The sequence below is a fragment of the Balearica regulorum genome, chromosome 2 (genome assembly GCF_011004875.1).
Source record: "Balearica regulorum gibbericeps isolate bBalReg1 chromosome 2, bBalReg1.pri, whole genome shotgun sequence".
NCBI lineage: Eukaryota > Metazoa > Chordata > Aves > Gruiformes > Gruidae > Balearica > Balearica regulorum.
The window spans coordinates 62,054,572-62,078,583 of record NC_046185.1 but is presented as its reverse complement, the minus strand read 5'-3'; the positions used below and the strand labels follow the sequence as shown (position 1 = coordinate 62,078,583).

At 34.1% G+C, this 24,012-nt stretch overlaps 1 protein-coding gene across 1 annotated transcript in view; it reads left to right on the top strand.

The window, feature by feature from the left end:
* Positions 1 to 24,012, top strand: part of RTTN (rotatin) — an 85,261-nt gene that overhangs the window by 36,928 nt on the left and 24,321 nt on the right. The window contains exons 26-34 of the mRNA XM_075744528.1: positions 266 to 410; positions 2,678 to 2,832; positions 4,036 to 4,255; positions 6,607 to 6,735; positions 8,830 to 8,937; positions 9,564 to 9,722; positions 11,558 to 11,629; positions 14,884 to 15,076; positions 17,868 to 17,950. Of these exons, the coding sequence (XP_075600643.1) occupies positions 266 to 410; positions 2,678 to 2,832; positions 4,036 to 4,255; positions 6,607 to 6,735; positions 8,830 to 8,937; positions 9,564 to 9,722; positions 11,558 to 11,629; positions 14,884 to 15,076; positions 17,868 to 17,950 (1,264 nt within the window). The remainder of the gene's footprint in view (positions 1 to 265; positions 411 to 2,677; positions 2,833 to 4,035; positions 4,256 to 6,606; positions 6,736 to 8,829; positions 8,938 to 9,563; positions 9,723 to 11,557; positions 11,630 to 14,883; positions 15,077 to 17,867; positions 17,951 to 24,012) is intronic.

The following is a 24,012-nucleotide window of genomic DNA, read 5'->3' as shown; positions in this document are numbered from 1 at the left end:
TACATTGTAATAATACACAATAAATGTTTAATAGCATGTAAGTATAATAATATAGACAATATTTTATGTAAAAGTATGAAATATATGTAATATATATCTATAACAATATAATTCCATATTTACTGTGTGTAAATATATGTAATATACATATATACTTTATATAATTCCACATTTGCAGGTGACTTCAGTCCTGTTAGACTGAGATCTTAAACTGTCTTTTAATGTGCTACAAGTATGAAAGAAAATATTTTTGTTTGCATTGCAGGTTTCTGCAAGTGCTTCCAGCTTCTGTGGAGGATGAGAAGCTTTTAGTAGATGTCTTAAGATTTTTAAACAAATTGCTTAAAGAGCAGAGATCGAGTTTGGAGTCAGACCATCTGAAGTGGATCCTGAAATCATTGCTTAAAAATGTAAGAATATACCTAAGAAGTTAGCTGTAGACTGTAAGAAATAACGTAACTGTGAACTCGCCGGCTGGTGTGTTTCTGGTGAGTTCCTCAAGGAAAATGACTTCTCTCGACAAAAGCAAGAAATAGCAGATCTTATGGTGTTAATATCTGCTACTTTGTGGTCAGTGCTATGGTTTTAGTGTTTGAGGAAGTTAATTTTGGACAAGAGTAAACTTCTTTCTCTCCTTTACTTGTTATATGAATTGTTTCTCTAAACTCAAATACTGTATTTATCAGTAGCAAATATCTACCTGTGTGTGCCTTGCAGTGGTGTAGTTAACTATGGTAATATGGTTGTATAGAGCCATAACTACAGTTAGCTATGCATAGCTCTATATGTACATATAACTATATATACTTATATGGTTAACTATGTAACTGTATATACATATGTGTGTGCATACATATACAGCTGTATAAGCTATGCTTACCTGCATAACCCAATGTGTATTATCTGTGTAACTGTCATGGCTTAACCGCAGCCGGCAGCTCAGCTGCATGCAGCCACTTGCTCACTCTCCCCATGGTGGGATGGGGAAGAGAATCATAAAAGTGACAAAACCTGTGGGTTGAGATAAAGACAGTTTAATAGGTAAAGCAAAAGCCGCGCACACAAGCAAAGCAAGACAAGGAATTCATTCCCCACTTCCCATGGGCAGGCAGGTGTTCAGCCATCTCCAGGAAAGCAGGGCTCTGTCACGTGTAATGGTTACTTGGAAGAGGAGCACTATCACTCCGAACGTCCCTGTCTTCCTTCTTCTTCCCCTAGCCTTTATATGCTGAGCATAATGTCATATGGTATGGGATATCCCTTTGGTCAGTTGGGGTCAGCTGTCCTAGCTGTGTCCCCTCCCAACTCCTTGTGCACCCCCAGCCTCCTCGCTGGTGGGGTGGTGTGAGAAGCAGCAAAGGCCTTGGCTCTGTGTAAGCACTGCTCAGCAGTAACCAAACCATCCCTGTGTCATCAACACTGTTTCCAGCACCAATCCAAAACATAGCCCCATACTAGCTACTGTGAAGAAAATTAACTCTATCCCGGACAAAACCAGCACAGTAACTTAAAGGATGAAGTTCCAAACAGGTGTGTTGGAGCCTTCAATTTGGCAAAGTGATATAAATGAACATTATCTGTCTTGCATTAAGAACAAGAATTGAAAGCTAGGACAGAAGTTTTTGCTTTCAGTGTGTTTGTCACTAGTTTTGATTTTTAAATAGCTATAATATGTCTAAGTAAAATATTTTTATAAACACGAGGAGGGCATTATATAAGTGTACAGTTCAGTTGCTGTAGTTAAAATGCATGTATAATATTGAAATGTAATTTTTTCTTTCCATTTTTTACACTCTTGTGCTTTATATTGGAGATCCGTTCTATCCAATACTGTTCATTTAAGATGTGTAAAATTGAAAAGTATAAAAACAAATAGGAAATAAACATAAAGCAGTATAAACAACTTTTATTATATTCGTCAAAATATAACAATTCAATCTTGCTGTATAAAACCAATAGTTAAATGCCAAAGATAAGTGATGGCTGCAGTTTTAGAAGTTTGCAAAGTACTGTTCTTCACAAAGCAAGGGCATACTCCCGGCATGCAAGATTATTCATGATCTTATATAAGAGATATCATATGTGAAGTACAGTTTCCATGCACTTGCATTTTCCCATTTTTAAAATACAATCTAAACATTTAGGAAAAAAATGCTAGTAGACTTCATTTCAATTACTTATAGAATTCAGGTACTTCAATTTATATGGCTAACTGGGAATCCTCTAAAATTTTATAAATATGGCCTATTCAATATATTCATATAAAATCTTCATATAAAATGAACTGACACATACAAGATACATCTTGAACTAGTATTTCTACTATGTGTTTTCTGGTTTTTGTGATCTAATTTTTTAATGCAGGTTATTGCTGTATATAACTTTGACTTCTCTTTCATGCTTCAAAATATCCCGTATTATGGCTTAATGCTAGGAGATTTTAAGGCCTTAACAGTAGATCCTTTTATAATGTTTAGGAGATTCAAGTAATTGGTAGTTATAGGAATTTTTTACTATGCTTTTTACAGAAATACTTCTTAGTAAAATGATCATGGAATTTGTGATTTATAATGTGTGTGATTTGCAAGCTCTCAACAGAAAAATGGCTTTAGTGTGAGTATTAAAATAGGATTTAAACAATGCATTATGTGACTGTATTTTTATTCTTTTCTTTTAGAAGCCAAAATCCCTTTTGGACCTCCTGGTGCGACCAGAATCCCAAGTGCAGGATGAAATAGATGAAATACAGACTGCTGTCAGGCAGCAACTGGATAAAGAACTCATTCGTCTTTTTAACACACTATTGTTTTGTTCTGTGTCAGTGACTGACAGGTACAGTGTAAATGGACCAGCCTATGTAATTCTGATGGGGGATCATAGTACTTACTGCTGCTGTATCTTGGTCACAATTTGAATAGAATTATATCATGACTCAATTATTTTAAACTGTAAAAATGGAATATACTCCTATTGAAGTAAAGATCAACATTAGATAGGCCTTTTCACAGTAAAATTAGGAAATTAACTGGGAAACCTGGAAGAGTATATACTAGTGGTCATTTTTTTGGCAAATGATAACTAAACTGGTTGCAGGGAGAAGATGGAGTATTTCTTTTTCACTGCTAGAAATTTGCACAAGCAAATGATAACTTGGTTGATTTTGTAGCATTTATTTATAGCAAAGTAAAAATATTGAAATGTTTGAAATATCAACAAATGTTTATTTTCATTGAACTCCTTTTTGGCCTAATAAAGTATCAGTGCACATTACTGATTAGTTAGGACAGCTACATCCAGCATGAAGTTCCAACATTTTTGTGTTAATCAAGCAAACACAGTTGGGTTTTTTTTTTTTCCCCTCTAAGTTTTTAATATAACAATTTTCCCACACTAAATCTTTCTGTCCAAGTGTATTCTAAGCGATACTAAAATTGGAGTTTAAGATAATATTTGTTTATTTAAGTGCCACAACATAACTGTAAAGATACTTTAAAAATGTCACCTTCTTCATTCCTCCCACACAGTTATTAATTTTCTAAAAATTTTGACAGCTGAAAAAGGGAGGATTATAGAAATCCCTGCTTGATATATCTCACACTCCTGTATTTTCTGTCTACCTGAATTCTGTATTGATGGTATTTCACAGGAGGTATTTTTAAACTTGTCTCTTGAACCAGAACAAACATAAGCGTAGTTACTAAGCTTCTCAACTCTTCTTGTTATCCATCTTCTTCAATCTCTTGCTTTTTATGTAACGTGCTCCGTAATAATTAGAGTTACATCTTATTTGTCCTTTTTTAGTTAAGCAACCCCATTATAATCAGAAGCAATATTATGCTTTCAGAACCTTGGTGAAGCTAGAACTGTCAAATTTAATTCCATGTTATTCTGTGCATAAGGCAATAGTAACTACTTGAGATGCTGAGACTCCTTGACTAACAGTAAGAATGGCCTCTTGTACAATGATGCATTATAATAGCTTCATGTTAACAGTTGATTTTTTTGTTTGTTTGTTGTTTTTTACAATTAAACCAGAGAGGGCTTGGAACTTGCTGGCTCTTTCAGAACTGAGCTGGCTCTGAAGCTGCTACAGTGCCTAAGGCTAACAGATGCACCACATTTTTATGGACTTCCTTCACTGGAGAGAACATTACGAGGAATGGTTCATGTTACTGCATGTCCAGACTGGAGTACCTATTCTGCTGCAGTTGAACCTGTCACAATTTGTAAGAAATATTTAACAGGTCTTCTTGAGGTGGGTAGCTTATGTATAACTTAGCTTTTGGGTTGAATACTTGTAAAGAATGGTATAGCTAACAACACTATAAATTTCAGGATGTACTTTTAATGAATATTATCACTAGGAATAAGTGTGGCAAAGATGCTTTTTTCCTGCTAAGTAAATAGTAAAAATATGGAGACTAGATTGAGTGATGTTGTTGTGGTTTAACCTGACAGGCAGCTAAAAAAAACACATAGCCATTAGCTCACTCCCTGCCCCTCTCCTCAGTGGGATGGGGACAGACTCAAAAGAAAAAAAACAAGGTAAAACTTGTGGAATGAGATAAAGACAGTTTAATAGGACAGGAAAGAAAGATAATGATAATAATAATACAAAAAAAAGAATATACAAGCAATGCACAACACAATTGCTCACCAACTGAAGCTGATACTCAGCTAGTTCTTGAGCTGCCCTGCCTCCTGGCCCACCACCCAGTTATATACTGAGCATGACATCATATGGAATGGAATATCCCTGTGGCCAGTTTGGGTCAGCTGTCCTGGCTGTGTCCCCTCCCAGCCTCTTGGGTGGCAGGTCAGTATGAGAAGCGGAAAAGTCCTTGGCTGCTTGGCAACAACTAAAAATATCAGTGTGTTATCAACATTATTCTCATACTAAATCCAAAACAGCACTATACCAGCTTCTAGAAAGAAAATTAACTCTGTCATCTCAGCCAAAACCAGGATAGATGTGTATCTGTACTTACAATGATTGATTGTATTGTGTGTGCCTTCATCCCCTATTTAAGAGGCAATATAAAATGACTGTAGTTTAAGCAAGATGAAAAATAGATTTTTTTTTATTTCTATATTTTTTTTAATAACTGAAACGCTAAGAGGAAAAATCCAAGATATTCTCCCACAGGCAAAATCCACGTGTGAAAGGGGGTCTGCGGGAAGAGTAACTCATTAGGCAGGTTATTAACACACAGAAAGCAAAAAAGAGGCAATTCAAGATACTGCAGTTGTTGGGAAGCCAAAATTTCATTCTTGTTTTCAGTGTTCTTAATTGTTTGCCAAGTCCTTGGATGTGATAGACAGTAAGTTTTTGCTGCTAAAATTACACCTTCTGAAAACTCCAGTCATCTTAAAAACTGTAGGAAAAGCATAGATCTGACTTTCTGATTGTTTTACAGGTGTTCAGTAAGGTAGGTATATTTAGAAGTTTTCTTTTTAGTTTCAAATACTAAAATCTATTTGTTGCATTGGGAGAGGCTTGAAAAAGTCTTAAAGTAGTTTTAATTAATTTGTGATTCTGAGCGATATTAATAGTAACCAGATAAGTGTCAGGAACGTTTGTATACAGATGACAATCGTATTTGCAATTGAAAAAAAAAAAATAGTCTTTTAAGGAGAAAACCTTAACTTGCCAAGATTTCTCAAGTAGAAATAAATATTTCAGAGCTGTTTGATTAGATGAGCTCTGCAGTTTGAAATCCAGACTAAAAATGACACCAAGGTTACAGATGTTGTCATGTGAAAGGAAGATTATTACTGGAAAAAACCATAATAAATGTTATGGAATGAAATCAACTGGTAATACACAAGGTGTATGTGCAGAGGAATTATACAGTTTTATTTGGACTAAATATGAAAGTAAATGTAGGTTTCTTTTGGGAGGGATTGGAGAAATTGGGTCTGAAAGTATTCCTGTAGAGTGAGACACTGAGAAGAAGGAACAGCAGCAAAAATGGAGAGATTTAAATTGCTATGCTTTGGGGAGAAAAATGCATCCTAAAATGTAAGTCTTGAAATCATGTCTTTTTTTAAAAAAGTATTTTTAGGCATATTTTGTTGAAAGCAGCATGTTTTTTACTTTAACATATAGGTATTTGATCAGATACAGCTTATTTCATGTTATGATCCAGTGACCCTTATTTCTGTTCATTACAATTTGATATAGAAAGCTGATGCATTTATTCCAATTCAAATCACAATGAAAGAGATAAATGACTCTTTTTCTTGAACACAGAATTTTGAAAAGAAATTATATTTTTAATTCCAAACATAGCATAAAAAAATGGGTACAATAAATTGACTATTTCCATCAAAATCAAACTTTCAGGTTTCTACTCAATGTCATGCTCCACTGCATTCTTCATTTGAAGAAGCAAATAAAAAGCATTAAACTTGCGATGGTTTCCTGTATGGTTAATCCTATGATGACCGGATGACTCATAAATAAATAAATTCTTAAAATTCAGCTAAAAGTCTGCCATCTTTTCATAAGCTTAAATTATGAGTTAGTAGCATATAGGGGAGTTTGTACTCTACCTGTACGCTGCTTACACTAAAGCTACCATGAACTTGTACCCCCACTCCTAGGTCATCTCATCCTTCTATGTTGAATGGGGAGGAAATGCAATGTCCTTCATGGGAAAAGGTGTTACAAAAAGCACAGTTCTTTGCTTGCTTCATTTATCTCATGAAATGATGGCTCAAGCCAAGGATATGGTGAGTGCATTACAGTTGTCCTTATCTTGTCATTTGTGAGGGCTATGCATAGATATATTCTCACTGCCTAAAGTTAAATGATGGATTTTCATATGTGGAGGGGGAAGATGTCTTACGTGGCAACAGATTGTAAAAATAAAAAAAAATATATCTGGTAATGTCATTGGGTATATATTGTTAGATAAACAAATATTGTAGAGAATAATATACAAGAAAGTTGAAGATTCAATTCTGACCTTACTAAAATCATTCTGCAAATAATTTTGTGGATTTAGAAAGGCCTTCTTTCAGAATAAGGTAAAATTTTCTTTTTATAACAATGAGAAATCGGGATTTTATATAGGATGAATAAATTTAAAGTTTTATAACAATATTATTTCTTCAGTCTTGTATAGATAACAGGCTTTCTAACTTACGTTTACATGTTCATATATGTAGACCTTCCTCCTGAAGCAGTTAAAGCAAATTCAACAGTTTAGTGTCATCATTTTGGAGAATGCAAATCCACTCTTGTTAATATCTGTGATAGCCACAAGTGAAAATCTTTCAATATGATCAAGTACGCATGTAATTACAAATAGCAGTATAGCTGCTTCTCCAAATTCCAGATGTCTATTTTTTCAGTTCTCTACACCTTCTTCAAGATAGTAAGTTTATTAAAATTGCAGGGCGACAGAATATTAAGTACACAGCAGCAATACTGCAGCCTCCAAAGAGTTACATGGTAAATGCATGGATGAAGGAGTAGACTTTTTTTTTTAATATATCAGTCTCATAGAGTAATATGTATAGTAGCGTAATGATCAGTGGCATTTTTTTTGTGGCTAGAAATCATCATGTGTATACAACAGTGTTACTGTTTAGACTGTGCTAATAGCTTATAATCTCAAAGAAATTTTAAATCCTGGCCGTCATGTGATTTAGTATCAAATCTTACAGAAAGAGAAATACAAAATTAGCCTTCTTCCTCTGTGCAAGAGACACACTGGATAACTGCAATTAAAAAAATAAAACAAATGCTAACTTAAAATGCACATTCCAATGACTTGAAATTAACAGTAGTTAAAGCAAATTTTTTACTCATTAGCAGTATGAAGAACCATTACGGTTCTTCATTATTAAAAGAACCACCTTGTTAAGTCAGATATAAGATCCTAGCTCATACTGATGGACAGAAGTTACTTACAGGTGTCTGTAGGAGTACGTGAGAAATAGAGCATATACTTAAGGTGTACTAGAATTGCTGCAATGTTTTGTTTGTTTGCTATGGTATCATTTTCATTGGTCTTGCTTTGCTGACCTATGTTTTGTATTTAGTTTTGTATTTTAATGCCCTCCTGCCCAAAATTCAAAGATTGTAAAATACTGTGCTTTTTGTAATTAATATTGTGTGTATTGAGAAGATCCATGCAAAATACGCTGCTCCAAATAAAATATCAGTCATCTATTGTGTAAAAAATATACAGAGATGGCCAGAAGACACATACCTATAATTTTAGGTATCACTATTCATTATAAACTTAATGCATTGCTTGTGCCGTGCCATGGTTAAACAGAGTACTTTGCAAGTATGGGGTTTCTTTAACCTGAATTACACAAATTAAAAGTTGAGTATGATTTCATGCAATCTGCAGCTAAGTAGTATGTGGTAGTCTGCATGACTATTTAGTCATATGGCAGGTGCCTGAAGAAAAAGAATGAATTATGATCAAAGAAGTAATTGCATGTTCTTATTTGGTAGTTTTCTGCAGATGTGTAATATAAGAGAGAAAAATAATGTTAATAATAAGCAAAAATAAAAAAATGTAAGGACTAAATTTTGAATGGAAATAACTATCCCAGTATTTCAAGTAAAATATGTAATCTCTCTTTAGTACTGCTGTCCTAATTCTATGAAGAAGATGACACAAATTTAATTTTATTCAGTAGATGAAGTCAGCAGGTTTAAAAAAAAAATCTTTTTTTTGGAATATCCATGTTGTGTGAATTTGAAGTGTTTTAGCATATAATTGGTAGCTCAGGCTGTTGGTGACTGGCATGGCATTGAAAGATTCATAAAATAATTTCTTAATTTATTTTCTGTTTTCTAATCAGGACTGGATATCTCTCTGGTCTTTGCCTTATGACAGCAGTGAAGAACAAATTCTTTCTCAGCTAGGTCTGGCATGGCTCGTTCCTTTATGGGTAGATAGAGACCCTGAGGTTAGTTAATGCAATGTTAAGTTGGAATCTTATTTTGACCCTTAAGTTTTTGCAAAATTTTTGTTTCATTAATTTATTTAATATTGCAACTACTGCTTTGCATTATTTAAAATGTTACTGACTATATCCTAATAACAGTAACGATAAAGTAGGGAGAATGTTTCCGTATAAACATCTTCTGAGAAATTCTTCTCTACATCTTCTGTCTTCTGTGCTTTCATTAGTCACTCATGATCATGTTTCATAGGCAGTTACTTGCTGTTACCTAGCTACAAAGCAGAAACATTTACATGAACTACAAATTTAGAGCAAATGTATGTGATGCAAATCTCTTAAATTATATGAGTTTGCTAAATGGAACTTTTAGCAGTAAAATGTGAAGAATATTGAAGACTATCGTAGTATTTTTAAGTATTCAAAAAGCTGTGTTATTAATTCTGTCATTTTTATGTACACATAGTTGTGATTATGAGTATAGGGCTAGAGAAATATAAGAAAAGAAGTTGTTACTTTTTAAATTACTCCCTTAAGCTCCAGATTCAGTTGATACAACTTAATAATTTAAAGAAAATGTGTTACTAATTACTGTAAGAAATATCACTTTGTGTTGTGCTTATATGTACTAGGTCAGATTTACAGCACTTGGAATAGGATCAGCTCTTACATCTCTTGAAACAGGATGTATTGCTTTAGCAGAAAGTTGCCAGAACATTTCAGGAGGGCTGTGGGGAACGGTGATAAACATCTTTCTGGACCAGTCTGAATGTAGCATGGTACGCAGGGAGGTATGTTTCTTGTGTCCTTCTGCCGTCTTAGATTGTCAAGGGTTTTTTTCATTAAGGAAATGGGTTTTTTTATTTTTTATTGTATATATTTGTTCTCTGCTGCTGCACAACACCTACTGCTTTGTAAGTTAAATACTACCTAACTAAAATAAATGTTTAGCTTCTTAGTTAGAATTATTCAAGAAGCAACAAATATGGATGATTAGTGTAAAAGCAGAAATTATCTAGACAATACAAGTGAACCCATAAAAACTCCTAAGGCTTACTCAGGCAAATAGGTTGATAAAGCATAACAAATTAGCCCAGATTTTAATAGGTGGTTTGTTCCATTTATGAAAACTTTGGTACAAACTCATCACTCAACTTGTAGTAAATATCTCTTCATTGCAGACATGAAGTAATCTAATGTGCCTAGGCACTAAGGTTTATTTGTGAGAACTGAAAGTTTGCACTCTGTCAGAACAGCACACAGAACTATATAATACTGTATCTAAACTGTGTACATGGTTTTTGCAACTTTTATCAACTCCAGTTGTAAGGTTTTTCTTGTTTTCCAATGACTAAGAAAGAACAACTGTGACAAATAGTGGGTTAGTTTCTTCCCAGCTCTGTTGCTCAACTAATTCCATATTCAAAAGTAATATTTTTAATTTCTTTGTCCAAAATGGTTTTGAGAATGTGTGCTTCATTGTTTAATTTAACTTCCAAATAACTTTAGTAGTCTCTTAAGAGTCAAATTATTGACAAAAGATTGACAAAATATTGAAAAAGTAGTTTCAATCCACCCGCATTCGCATGTGTAATATAAATTAGAAAAACACATATGTCATGTATTTAGAAAGGAAAATATTTGGAACATACGTGTCAGTGTGTTCCAATGCATCCCCCACACTGTCTCAATTATTTTATAATAATTTAAAAAAAAGTACACGAGAACACTAGAGGGTCATAAACAGTTATCTAGGTTTTCATAGAATCCTAGAACCACAGAATGGTTTGGGTTGGAAGGGACCTTAAAGACCATCTAGTTCCAACCCCCCTGCCATGGGCAGGGACACCCTCCACTAGACCAGGTTGTCCAAAGCCCCATCCAGCCTGGCCTTGAACACTTCCAGGGATGGGGCATCCACAGCTTCTCTGGGCAACCTGTTCCAGGGCCTCACCCCCTTCAAAGTAAAGAATTTCTTCCTAATATCTAACCTAAACCTACCCTCTTTCACTTTAAAACCATTACCCCTTGTTCTGTCACTACTTGTCCTTGTAAACAGTCTCTCCCCTGCTTTCATGTATACCCCCTTCAGGTACTGGAAGGCTGCAGTAAGGTCTCCCTGAAGCCTTCTCTTCTGCAGGCTGAGCAACCCAACTCTCTCAATCTGTCCTCACAGGAGAGGTGCTCCAGCCCTCTGATCATCTTTATGGCTTCCTCTGGACTCGCTGAGTTTTCCTCCTCTGGGTTGTTTTTTTTTTTTAATACTTCTTGTTATGTAATGCTTATTCAACAGGATTAATTGTAGTGGAACAGCGATAAAAATATTTGATAAAAAAAAAAATTTGTTTCCTAGTGATTTTTATTCCATCTCTTCCTTTTCTTTTTTTCTTACCAGCCTTGTCTTGTGCCATGCCCTACTGACATCTGTTGTAGGTGAAGTTTTAGAGGTTTTAGGATATATCCTTCTAATTTTTTTTCCCCAACATGAACATGAAAATTCTTTGTGTTTCAGCATAAGTCTAAAGCAATGGAATAATATGTAGACTACGCTGTTTGGTTCTGATGTGTTTTTTTTTTAATTGTGATGGCTAGAATGCAATATTGATGCTTTCTTTTTTTTGTTCAGGCTGCTTTTATTCTACAAAACCTCCTTGTGATTCCAGTTCCTACAGGAGACGTGAAGGATTGTATTTGGCGAGTGAGTTACTGTTACATTTGATGAGAAAGGTCATAATGTCACAGAGACATGTTGTTTGATATAAAAAAACTTATGTCAGTATACGTATAAAATATCAACTTAAAAAATTACATGTCTAAGGTGACATTTTGGAAAGAGAAATCTATGAATAGACAAACGTCTTTCAAACTTCAAGATGCTCAATAAAAGAACCAAAGCTAGTTTGTATATATGTTGCATTTCATGAATATAGTATCTTTGGGCTCTTAGGAACCTGTCTTTCTTACATAGTATCATTAATGTTTTCGGATAGAAATTGGTCATTTATTTTACCCACACGTGTAATGCAACGTGATTTGAGGAGTATGAGGAAGAAGAAAATATGAGGATGTGATGCTTATAAAATGTTTTGAAAGAAATATGTAAGTGATGAGACACAATCATTTCCAAAGAAAGATGAAACAGCTTGTTGCTTAAGTAAATTTAAATGCTTCTTAAAAACATAACCCCTTGCTCAAAGCAGGGTGAACTCAAGCAGATTGCTTGGGGCTGTGTCCAGCTGAGTTTTGAATATGTTCAAGGATGTACAGCTTCTCTGGGCAACTTGTCCTAATGTTTGACTATGCTCACAGGGCAAAAAGTTTTTTCTTAAGTTTAAATAGAATTTTCTGTATTCCAATTTTTGCTCACTGCCTTTTGTCTGGTCACTGGTTACCAACTGAGAAGAATGTCTCCCTTTACTTTCTTTTATCAGATATTTATACAAACTGATAAGATTCCCTGGAGACTTTTCCAGTTCTGATCCTGAGTCAGTCATCTCATGTTATTTTCAGCAAGTCTCATTCATTGTACATAAAGATCTTTGGATCTTCGTTCCCAATTTTTCAAATTTTTTGTGGCCTTGATACCTGTTCTTTCTGTCCATCTTGCTCCTTCCAGTATGTGAGCTTGTACCTGTATGAGAACAGTATATGTTATTTTTTGAAGAAATTTGCAAATGCAACCGTATGCTGTTATCAAGTTAGTGCTGAAAGACATTCCTTCTATTTTACTAGGATAAGCTATCTACAATTCAGCTACACCCAAAATAATCATGCGATTTCTTGCAGACCTGCATTTTACAGTAATCTTATCTTTCCTTTACATCTGATCATAAAGGAAGATGTTCGCGTAATTTTACAAATCTGGCCCTTGTTTCAGTCTTACTGCTTATTACGTACATTTTATCAATATAAATTGTAATTCTTTGAATTCATAATAGCAGGGGATTTACAAGATCAGCCATTGTAACCTGTTGAAAAGTTGCAATTAATAGAACCTTTGAGTCAATGTGATTCTTATTAAGAAATGTAATTTAATGGAAATTGCTCATCACTTACTAAGTGTTCATGCTGAAAGATATTATCAAACAACACTTTATGGTAAATGGTAAATGAAACCTGTTGAAAATACAAACAACAATTAAAATTGTAAGATACCGTCAGGATCAAATTCTGTATTTCAGAGTTACTGTTTTCCCTTGCACTGAATAAGATGGTTTGTCTGTTGACTTTAATGCAAGCAAGTTAAAAGGAGAGCTATTAAGTGGATCTGGGTGAATAGTAGGAATAATGTACCATACCCAAAGTAGAGTATTGTGATTTTATCCCTTAGGCAAATAGGGATGGAAAAGGAAAGGTTGTGAATAGAGTTTTTAGGCCAGTGTCTTCATGAGAATGTCTATAGTGTTGCTGTTATCTAGTTGATCTGCTTTATAAAAATACATTTTGCTATATTACTTTAAAGAGTGGCATAGGAAATTTTTTGTCATGAGTAGAGTCAACTTGTGTAAAGTACTCTAAGACTGCAACATACGGTCTTGTATGAAGATTGCTGAAGTCAGAACACTTTATGAAAGTAATTGATGAGTAACTCTTCCAGGGCCCTCGTACAATAAAGTATCTGGCATAGCTTTTTAAGCTAGCAAAGAGTTCTGCAAGGTAAAATTTTCATTAAATTTAACATTTCTAAAGTACACATTTGTCATAGTTGATACAGTCTAAGTATATTGCTGACAGTGTATGAGTAAAATTTTATAATTCATCATAAACAATTTGCATGAAATAGTATATTCTTCTTGAAACTATTTCATATCTGATTCTCCATTAATTGATGTAAAAGGCAAATAGTGAAAATAGGCTGTTTAAATATTACTGAAACCAAACAGAATGAACAGTAGCCATCTAAAACTCTGGTTATAACTTATCCTGTAGCACAAAATAGTTTTACTGATTCCACTTGATCTATCTTTTGTTTTGTTTTGGGGTTTTTTTGAGGACAAATAGTGTTTTCAAATTACTTATTTGCAGTAGATCTACCTCTACTCTCTGCTGACTGCCAAAGAAAATTTCTAATTAGCATTGATGGATTTTCCTTCTGTAATTTTCAGTAGTTTATTTTTGAAGTACTGCAAGATGCCTCCTAAAATTTCCTTGCAGAATGTAATTGGTTTGAATTTTTCTCAGTCTGGGTTCTTTTGCCACTTATCACCTTTAATTTTTATGGTCAGTCTAAACCAGGTTATGTTGTAGCTTATAAAACTTGTTTTCCTATGTTACCATAGAAAATACTGGAGAAATACTGTAACAAAGGCAGTTTATTTGAAATAAGACTGTGAAGTCTTTCTTTTCAGGTGTAAATCCACTGCTTGAGAAAGTTTTCCCTAAAGTCAGTATTTAAAAAGAAAGGACTGAAAACCATTCTTCAAAGAGTATTTCTTTTCTTTTATGTCTTGTTTTCTAAATAAATATTTTATCATATTAGATTGACATGGCTAGATGTAGTACAATGGCAGTATACTGGATGACCTTTTCAGGATATTTAGTACTCTTAGTACGAGTGTGCTCTTTTCCTAAAGAAAACTTTTGCATTAGTTGATATATGTAGGTAAAAATAAATGAGAAATTAAAATTGTAAAGACTCCTGATACATATACTGTCTTAAAACCACCCATTTACAGCTTTCCATGGCTTTCTACTTAGCTGTTACCAGATTTCTCAGGAGCTAAATAGCTACTTCCATTTTGCTAAATCATTACATTTTTTTGTAAAATAATGATTTAGCTCAGCCTTAATAGCAAATCTACATTTGATTTTTGGAATCTATTAGTTACAGCCTGTAAACAAGCTGTATACACATACATACACAGTATTAGGCTTAATTTGGGGTTTTTTGACATTTATTTTATGCAAAACATTCCTTTAAAGGAATTATATTTGTGAATTTCATGTCTTCAGGGTCCCTGTGTACATGATGAAGAATCTGGCCTCTCTGAGACAGGAAAACCTGCACTTAAGGCCCTTCTGTATCACTGCCAGTTCTATGAACATGTGAATCAGATGGTGAAACACTGTTACCTAGGATGTTATATGTTTGATTTTAATTCTTCCAAGGAAGACAACCTCATTACAGAAAAAGGTGATATAACTGGTAAGTGATGTTAATGTAATCTTGTGGTATTTTAAACCTACTTAAATAACTTCTAATTCTGAGTAACTGTATTGGGTCTGGCTGAGATGGAGTTACTTCTCCCCACAGCAGCCTTCCCCGTGCTGTGCTGTGTATCAGCAGCCAGCAAGGTGTTGGTAACACACCAGGGTTTTGGCTGCTGCTGAGCAGTGCTGGCACAGCACCAGGGCTGTCTCTCCAATGTTTCTCTCCTTGCCAGTAGGCTGGGGGTGGGCAAGATCTTGGGAGGGGACATCACCAGGAGAGATGACCCAAGCTGACCAAAGGGATATTCCATACCTTCTGCTCAGCAATAGAAGTTAAGAGAAAGGAGGAGGAGAGGGGCGCATTCGTTATTTAGGACATTTGTTTTCTGGAGGAACCGTTAACGTGTGCTGAAGCCTTACTTCCCGGGAAGTAGCTGGACATCACCTGCTGATGGGAAGTGGAAAATATATCTTTTGTTGTCCTTTGCTTCTGCACCCAGCTTTTTGCTGTATTAAACTGCCTTTATCTTGACCCATGAGGTTTTTTTCCATCTTCTCCACCTGCCGAGGAGAGGCATGACAGAGCAGCTTGGTGGGCACCTGGCATCCAGCCAAGGTAAACCCACCACAGTAATTTACCTCAAATAATTCTTACTGAAAATGAATGTATAAACCATGAATGTAATTATGTTGTTAAGTCAAAATATTGCTCTGAGGATTTAAGAAGTCGGTAAGTCACTGGTTTAACATGTCTCAGAAAAAGCTCTGAGCTGTTATTTACATCTTCAAAATGTGACAAATGGAAAAGATGTAATTGGTTCTGCAGTGCATTCTTCTGCAAAATACTGGGCATAAAATACTCTTTACAGTTTTGCCCAGTACAATGAAAGTTTAGGAAGAAGAAATAGATGAACTGTTTCTAAAACTCCTGTTTCTTAATGTATTCAACTTCAGAGATACATGAGTAAGAGTGGACTCTAATATGCTGAAGTTAGCTGCATTCAAAAACATTCAGATATAATTTAATTCATAGACTGATCAAATTTAATACTCAAATTGATTATTTTTTTTTTAACCTGTATATACTTGGAGTATCTCAGATTTAATTTTATATTGACTAATAATTTCCTGAACAATATTTCTAAGTCTTACTACAATGTGTTGTGAGAACCCACATTTTTGTCCAAATAGGTATTATAATCTTTAGTTTAGAAAACTAGGAAATTCTTCAGAGAGCTCATTTAGTAAAAGTTGTTCAAGAGAGGGAAAATTAGTAAGTTCCTTCTTTTTGGTTGCTTTCTTTTTTGTGTGCCTAAGTTTCTGTGTTTCTACTTTCAGATTTAAACAGTTCTTGTAGTTCTGCTTCTGTTAAACTTCTGTTACAGAAGCATGAACAGAAGAGGAATGCTATTTCCCGTATGAGGTTATGACTTTATGATAGACCAAAGGAAAAGAAACATTCTTGGTTAACTCACTGGGTTATCAGAGAAGTACCTCAGCATTATACAAAAGTCCAGCTCTAAAAATCCTCAGTTTCTTCTGTGGCTGCTTTGTTTATCTATAAGTGTAATTTTTTTTAGTCCAAAACTTTTCACTCCTGTCATGGTCCTCTTATTTCTGCCTCTTGGTAGTTCTGTTAGCTGATGCAATATCATATCTGAGAGCAGTTCAAACTCCGGGATTGTAGAAATTTTCAGTGAGTAGTTGAGATATGTTTTATCAGGTCACTGAAAAACAAAGCCGAAAAACCTGTTTTTCCAGGCACTTTGAAATAAGAGGGGAAGAGTCATCTATGATATTTCAGGAACAAGAAGTAAAATTTTTGTTTGTTTAAAAAAGGGAGGACAGGACAATGTTTGCTCCATTTCTAAAACTATAGTGCTTGAAAGGCTTGTAAGTCCTTCATATGTTCAGAATGGTGGTGTTTATCTATAATGACCTGTTTCTGCTTTTTTAATAGATCCTTTTGTCATCTCTTAATAGAAAATCTTGCTTTGGTTTATCTTCCTGAAACTGTAGGTTTTTTCCCCCAATGTATTTTCCTCACATTTTTCAGGAATAAAACCCCCTCATCCTCAAATTTATGTTAAAAGTAGAATTAGTTAGCTCAATTTAGTAATTAGCTAAGATATCTATAGGACTTCTACTTTTGTGGGTTTTGCACTCAAATTCTGTGTAATCTAGTGCTTTATTGTTTTCTTTTCTAAATATATGAGAGCCTCAAAACCTATTATTGACAGGTTTGTTCTATAAAATTTCTGGCACTTTTCATTCTGAAACAGATTTACCAAGTAATTCTGTCTTCATTATATTTATGAATATGGGTTTTCCTGAAACTGCTTCTCTTAAAATGCGAAATTGAAGTTTTTTTGAAGACAAGGACATCTGTTCATTATGTTTGTGATGTGATACCCCAGTACCTTCAATAATTTTGTACTATTACGTCTTAAATAAAACTAAATCTGAACTATTTCAAATTACTAAAGGCTATACAATTGCAGTTTAAGCTAAGTGTAACTTTTCCCAGACTATTTTATGTTGCAGCTGAAAATTGTATTTTATTTAATTTGTGTTTATTCAAAGGATTTGCCAGATAAATCCAAATTCATAGGAACAATAAGAATGAATACTTCTGAGATCTTCAGAAGGATAACTGTGGTTGGCTACTTTTATGTTTCACTGAAACAATTTGAAAAGCTTGTTATGGTCTCTGTTAGTCTTGTAGTAATGAAAAAGAAAACTTTTTTTTTCTAATTTGATTTTTATTCTTTTTTTTTCCCCTACAGATTTTGATGATTCTCTTAATCTTTGGAAGGCTCCATCCAGTCAAAGCCGATCTTCACATTCTCAGTTAACATCTGAAACTCTGGTAACTTGCAGAGTAATATATTTATTTTAAATATAAAGTTTTTCCTGAAATGCTTGGAAGAAAATTAGCACTCTTACAAATGCTAAAAAAAACCCCAACAAAACAAAACAGAAAACAAACCTGAAATTAAACTGAAAATTAAAAAACTGAAACGAAATTGAAATTTACTCTAAAGTAGCTTTAATATGCTAAAGAAAACTTTTATGATTATTTACCGAAGCAAAAATAAATAGCTTACCTTGACTAGTTAAATGCATAAGGCAGTGCTGAATTCTGTAGCTTCTCACAGCAAGACGTATTCTCTAGAGATTACTTTGTAATTGGCTTTATTGACAAAATGCAGTCATCTCCATCTATAGTTGTTACTTCTGCTGCTTTCATCCAAACTGTCCTTTCAGAGTGAACCATTATTTACACTACACAGCTACAGAACTGGATCAGTCAAAACCACAGAAGTACATTGGGTTAAAATTATATTCTCGGTCATAATAAACTCTGGGTTCTGAAAATGCTTTTATGAAATATAGAAGTAGCACAAGTGTTTGCAAGACCCAAAACAGACATGAAAAATATAAAAAAAGCAGGTGGCTGCTTGAAAAATTTGTCTCTGGCCAGAATTATTACTGCAATGAAAAGCTGCAAATATATGCTGTCTTCCAAGATGGCAAATGCAAAGGAAGAGAAATTGAAATACGTTCTTCCAGTTTCAGAGTAGATTTGCAATATCAGATCAGACTGTGGAGAAAGCTTTTATAACATTCATTAGTTACCTGATAAAAATCATGTATTTTCAAAGACTGCAGCATAACTCCTAGAAAACTCTTGACATGTTGCACTGAAATCCACTTTTATAATTTTATATTTTCTTCAAAAATTTTTCGTTTATGAATAACCATCAAATGTAATATGGAAGCCATAATATCACGTTTCAAAGTTTCTTTTCTGTTAAACAGCTGTGCTGAAATGACAAAGACTTGATAAAGCACAACAAGATACTATTTTATTTTACTGATTAAAATTGTTATGTGCAGTTTTGCTGTGGATCGTGACAAAAATAAATAGAAAAGCCAGTACTGAAATTGTCTCAAAATATTTCACAATTATAATTTTTCCTCACTGTTTTGACTCTCTATTATAAACGTATTGCAAGATGCATTATCTAGTACTGTTACTGTTATCTGGCATGCTTTTAATAATTGAGGAAAAAGTATACTCTAGTTTTAAGCTAAAATTTTTCTTTTTCAGAAATTTTATTAATGAATTTGATTTTCATTTATCCAAAGCAAAACCCCAAAAAACCCCTTAGGGTTATTTTAAATACAGATATTCAAATCTGAGTATTTGAAACTAAACTAAATGGAAGTGCGTGTAAATCAGGAAGTAGATGCCAACATGAATATGGCTTAAAAAAAATGACATAAGAATCTCAAGTTGTTTAAAAGTAGTTATTTCCAAATTGCAATTTACTGAATAAATTGAGTACCACTTTCTTATAGGAATCAAAGTTGAACAAATTTCATCTTGTTTTGCTGATGTTACTTGAGGGAGGAGTTACATTTCAGCAATTCTTATCAGGATTGAGTGTCTAATCTACTTAAAATTGTGCTTGAGTTCTCATGAAGAGTTGAAGAATTCATTGCATGAAATTGCTTCAGCTTCAGTAGCTTAAAAAAAAGGAAAAAATAATTTGTAATCTACTAGGTCAAATTCATACGTTTTTATTTATGTGACTAAAGTAGTATCATAGTTTAAACATAAAAGCATAGCTCTACAATTCCATTTAACAAATGGATAACTAATTCTTTAAAGTGGAAAGCGCAGTGTAATACTAAGATACACTCATTTGTATCAGTCTTCCAGATGTTGTAGGCTTCATATTTGCTAAGATTATGCTCTTATAGCTAATGTAAAGAGTTTTATTCAAGTTTGGTTTTTGTTTCATTTTGTTTTTCCTTATTCTCCTGATACATACGAAGATTTCACACAAAAAATTTGATTGTCATTTATAGAAGTTAATTTAATTTCTGTTTGTCCTTCATGGACCTTTTTAGCAGCTGTAATCTCTTGGCTTTATTAACTAAGTTTATTACCTCTAAAAAACCACCAGTATTGATATGGCAGATGGTAAGTTTCCAAGCTGGAAAGCAAGATGCAGAGGTCTGATGTTCCAATGCCAGTATTAATTAGGTGAAGAAAGATAGAGGAAGGGAACTGAAGCTGAATAAAAACTGTATTTCAGAGAGCAATTAATGGCTACTAAGTGTCTATCTAGTAAAATTTGGTACTTACAAAAACTCAAACTTGTCCTGAAATCAGGCATTTTCAATTTATTCCTATATAACTTCACATTTTATGTTCCCACAGTTTGGCCCAAGGCTTTCCATTTTGATGTATGAGAAAAAGAAATAAACTTATGAAGTCATTACCAAAAGTTTGTAGAAGTTTGTCTCCAAATTTTATATATTGATGGTACCAGGAAGATGTCGTTATTCCAAGCCCACTAGATGGCATGCTTTCCCCATCACAGATGAAAGGGAGTTAGGGAGTCTGCGAGTCTTACTAAAGGGAGAAATGGTTTGGGGTTTGTAGGGTTTTTTTTTTGGGGGGGGGGGGGGGTATGGTACAGATTTGATGACTACAGTCACAAATAATTTGAGAGTTACTAACTATCAAACCAAGTAGAATATTTTCTATCGGAAGCTCTTCTCAGACACATTTAGAAATTTTTCTTAAAAAAAAGTTATTAAAATATCAATTTCCATTCATTTCATGAATGTCACTCTAGGAAGCTGAAACTGCTTTTTGCTTTGGTAAGCCACATACTGAAGATCTTTGCAGAAGCAAAAGTGATGTCTTTTTACTGAATTATGTGAATTTCTTTTCTGCAAAGAGAAAAGGTCTACTGGATGATTATTTTTTTTCTTATATATTTGAAAACAGTTCTGACCAAAAGAAAAAAAGACACTACTAGTTTTCTCTGTTTTCACATTTTATGTAATCAAGACTTTGAGCTATTTGCTATCAAAGACTGATTTCACACAGGGCTCTCATAACCTTAAGTGAGAATAGTATCTAAATTACTTTTTTATTTAATCTTTTTTTTTCCCCATCCACAAATTTTCCCCCAAATTTGCAGACAGTAAAATTGAGAAAATTAAAAAGTACATTAATAAGAGAAATTATTCTCTCTTTTTTTTTTTTTTTTTGCTTTAGTATATAAAAAACACTCTGTCAGAGATCTTGCAGAGGCCATGAGTACAATTTTGCCCATTTTATAGAGTAAAGAATGGTGATGTGGGAATGAAGTCAGTGATTCAAGGTCATATAAAAGACAGCAGCAGACCTGGATTGTCTGTACTCTGTTAACTTGTACGCTCTGTATTTAGTGTCTTTAGGATCTCAGTGGATTACGAGTTTCTGTCAAATTTATCTGTAAACTGGAATGTAGGCAAAAAAAATCCAATTCTGAGAAGATTAAAAATCTTTGTCTTTTGTAGAATTCATAGTTTAAACATTAACTCAGGTTATCTTTACAGAGAACAAATTCTTATTCTTATTTTAACCCACATGTTTGTTTTGTGTTTAGTACATTTGATTGAGAACACCAGTCAGCACGGAGGTACCAACTTGCTTCACACTGTGTGAACACACTGGGGCTGTTCTGTGCTTAGCAAAATGAGCAGTTATTTAAAAACTTGATCTAAAATGGTGCAGATTAAAGAGGTACAGACATTTCCCAGATAGCTTTAAGTCAGGGCCATTCTTTCCTATGAAATCTTCTTCCTATTTTATAAAAATATGTGCTTTATTTTCTGGAACCATGGTTACCAAAGTGCTATACGGTTAAGTGATTTAAACCTTTGAAAAGAGAACTGAATAGAATTAATCACTGCAAGCCTATTAAAGCAATGCCAGAGGGATTTTTATACTAGAGGTTAAGAAAAGACCTTTTATTCATATCTAGTAGATAAATGGCAAAATCCTCACATTTCTCCTGTATTTCCACTCAGACAATTTTTGTATTCTTTTGTATTAGTTCTAATCTGCAGTTGTCATCTCCCCCCATACAACCTTTTCCCCAGTTAAACCCCCTTCCAAAGTCTGTTTCACTGTTAAGCAACAGAACACTTCATTGTTCCCAGACAGAATATGGTGGCAGTAGTAAATATCCTTGACTAGATACAATGTCTTGGACCCCCAGTTCATCGTTATCAAAGGTCATTTATAAAAGCAGTAATACCTTTTCTTTCCTGGAAGGCAGAGCATTGTGGAAACAACTTCGTTGTGTTACTGTATGTTTTCTGTTAAGATAGCAGAAAATTTCTGGTTTTAACCCATATCCCACTGTGAAGCAATTACCAATAAATGTTCCATCAGTGCAAGAAGCTGATATTTTTCGAACCAGATACAGCTTTTATTGATTTTTTTAACATATCTAAGACCTTATTTTTATTTCTTTGCTCAAAGTGTTTAGACAATTTTAGAAGATGGAGAAAGAGTTGTTGTGCGATGTTGAAGATATTATTTACTAGTATGTGAAAGCTTATATAAATTCATAATAGTATCTTTAAGATCACTCTCAGCATAGTAAAAATTCCTTTTAGGGCTTTACTTGTTGCAGAACAACCACATAGACTGTTAGAAGTTGCGTTTTGGGTTTGTACTTTTAAGAAGGAGTTATGGTTTTTGTCATTTATTAGCATACTTGAAGTATAGTGCTGAATAAATACAGAATTTACCATGTGTCAAGGTGGATTTATTTAATATAAATAATGGATTTTAATAATTATTTAAATCATCAAGCTATGAAACTTTAAATAATTTATTTTAGTTGGCAAATATGGGTTTTATTTGTATAATCTAAACAGAATTTGAATTTCAATTGGTCAGTGCAATTTGGTACTGCATTTTGCTAACAAGAAAATTATTTCGCCCAGCATGTCGTAGTGTTTATGTGACCCAAGCTGTATGTGAATCCTAGGTTTCAGACGTGCACCCCAGATCTTACTGTAGCTTCTCTTCTGTGTTACAAAACCTTCTGGCTTTTTTGAGGAACAACTGAGCATGCTTGAGGAGAAAGATTCAAGACTGTGGGATGGACAGTAGTGGGAGACCAGAGGAAAATAGGGGCGAGAAGTGAGTTACAACACGGAGGTAGCAAACTTTAGCTCATTCACTTTACTAGTCTCAAGTAAAGATGTGCTGATAGAAGCCTAACAATATTTGGAAGTGATGGGGGGTGGGAGGTGGGGTTAATCCTCCTAGGGGATGAGAAAAGATTAAGTAGAGACTTTCTGTAGCTCAAAATGCTACTGAGTAAATCAAAGCCTAACTTGGAAAGCGGTGACCTAACTGCAAGGATACAATAGCTAGGAAGGGTGTATTCTGTGACTTCCTTCCCTCCACCCTTTTTGTCAGTTAAGTCACTTTTGACTGTTCCTTAGGTAAAAAAGATATTCCAACTGATACTCTAATAAAACTTTAAAAAGAAAACCTTTGAAATATTTCAGTCTTCCTTAGAAAGCTTACTGTCAGGAAAAGTCTAATAACATCCTTCTTCAAGCTGTGACTGTCTTGAGATTTCATTGAATTACCCAACATTCTGTATTCTATACACTGTATAGTAACTTGAAGAAAACTTATCTGATGTGAATTGTCCAGCTAGAAAACAAAAACCAGAAGTGAACAAGTAACCTGACATGGGAGATGCTTATCCCATACTCTGAAACAGATCACAGGTCGTTTTGTGTCACAAAAGTATATTATTAAGCTGGAGACTCTGGGTCTTCTGATCTCAAGCTTGTGCTTTTGAACACAGTAGCAAGAACTTCTGAAAGCATGCAAAATTAATGTGGTAGGTAATGTAGAATTGGTAGATAGAGCATGGTAGTATAACAGTAAAATTACCTACTGTCACGTAAACATACCTTCACCATGAAATGAACACATGTAAGGATCACAGGACTAAGGTTAAGAAGAAGTACCTAGACTTGGAAAGACTATGGAACTTCAGCTTTGGCTGATGACTAATGCACTCACGATATTTTTATCTGACTGTGTCC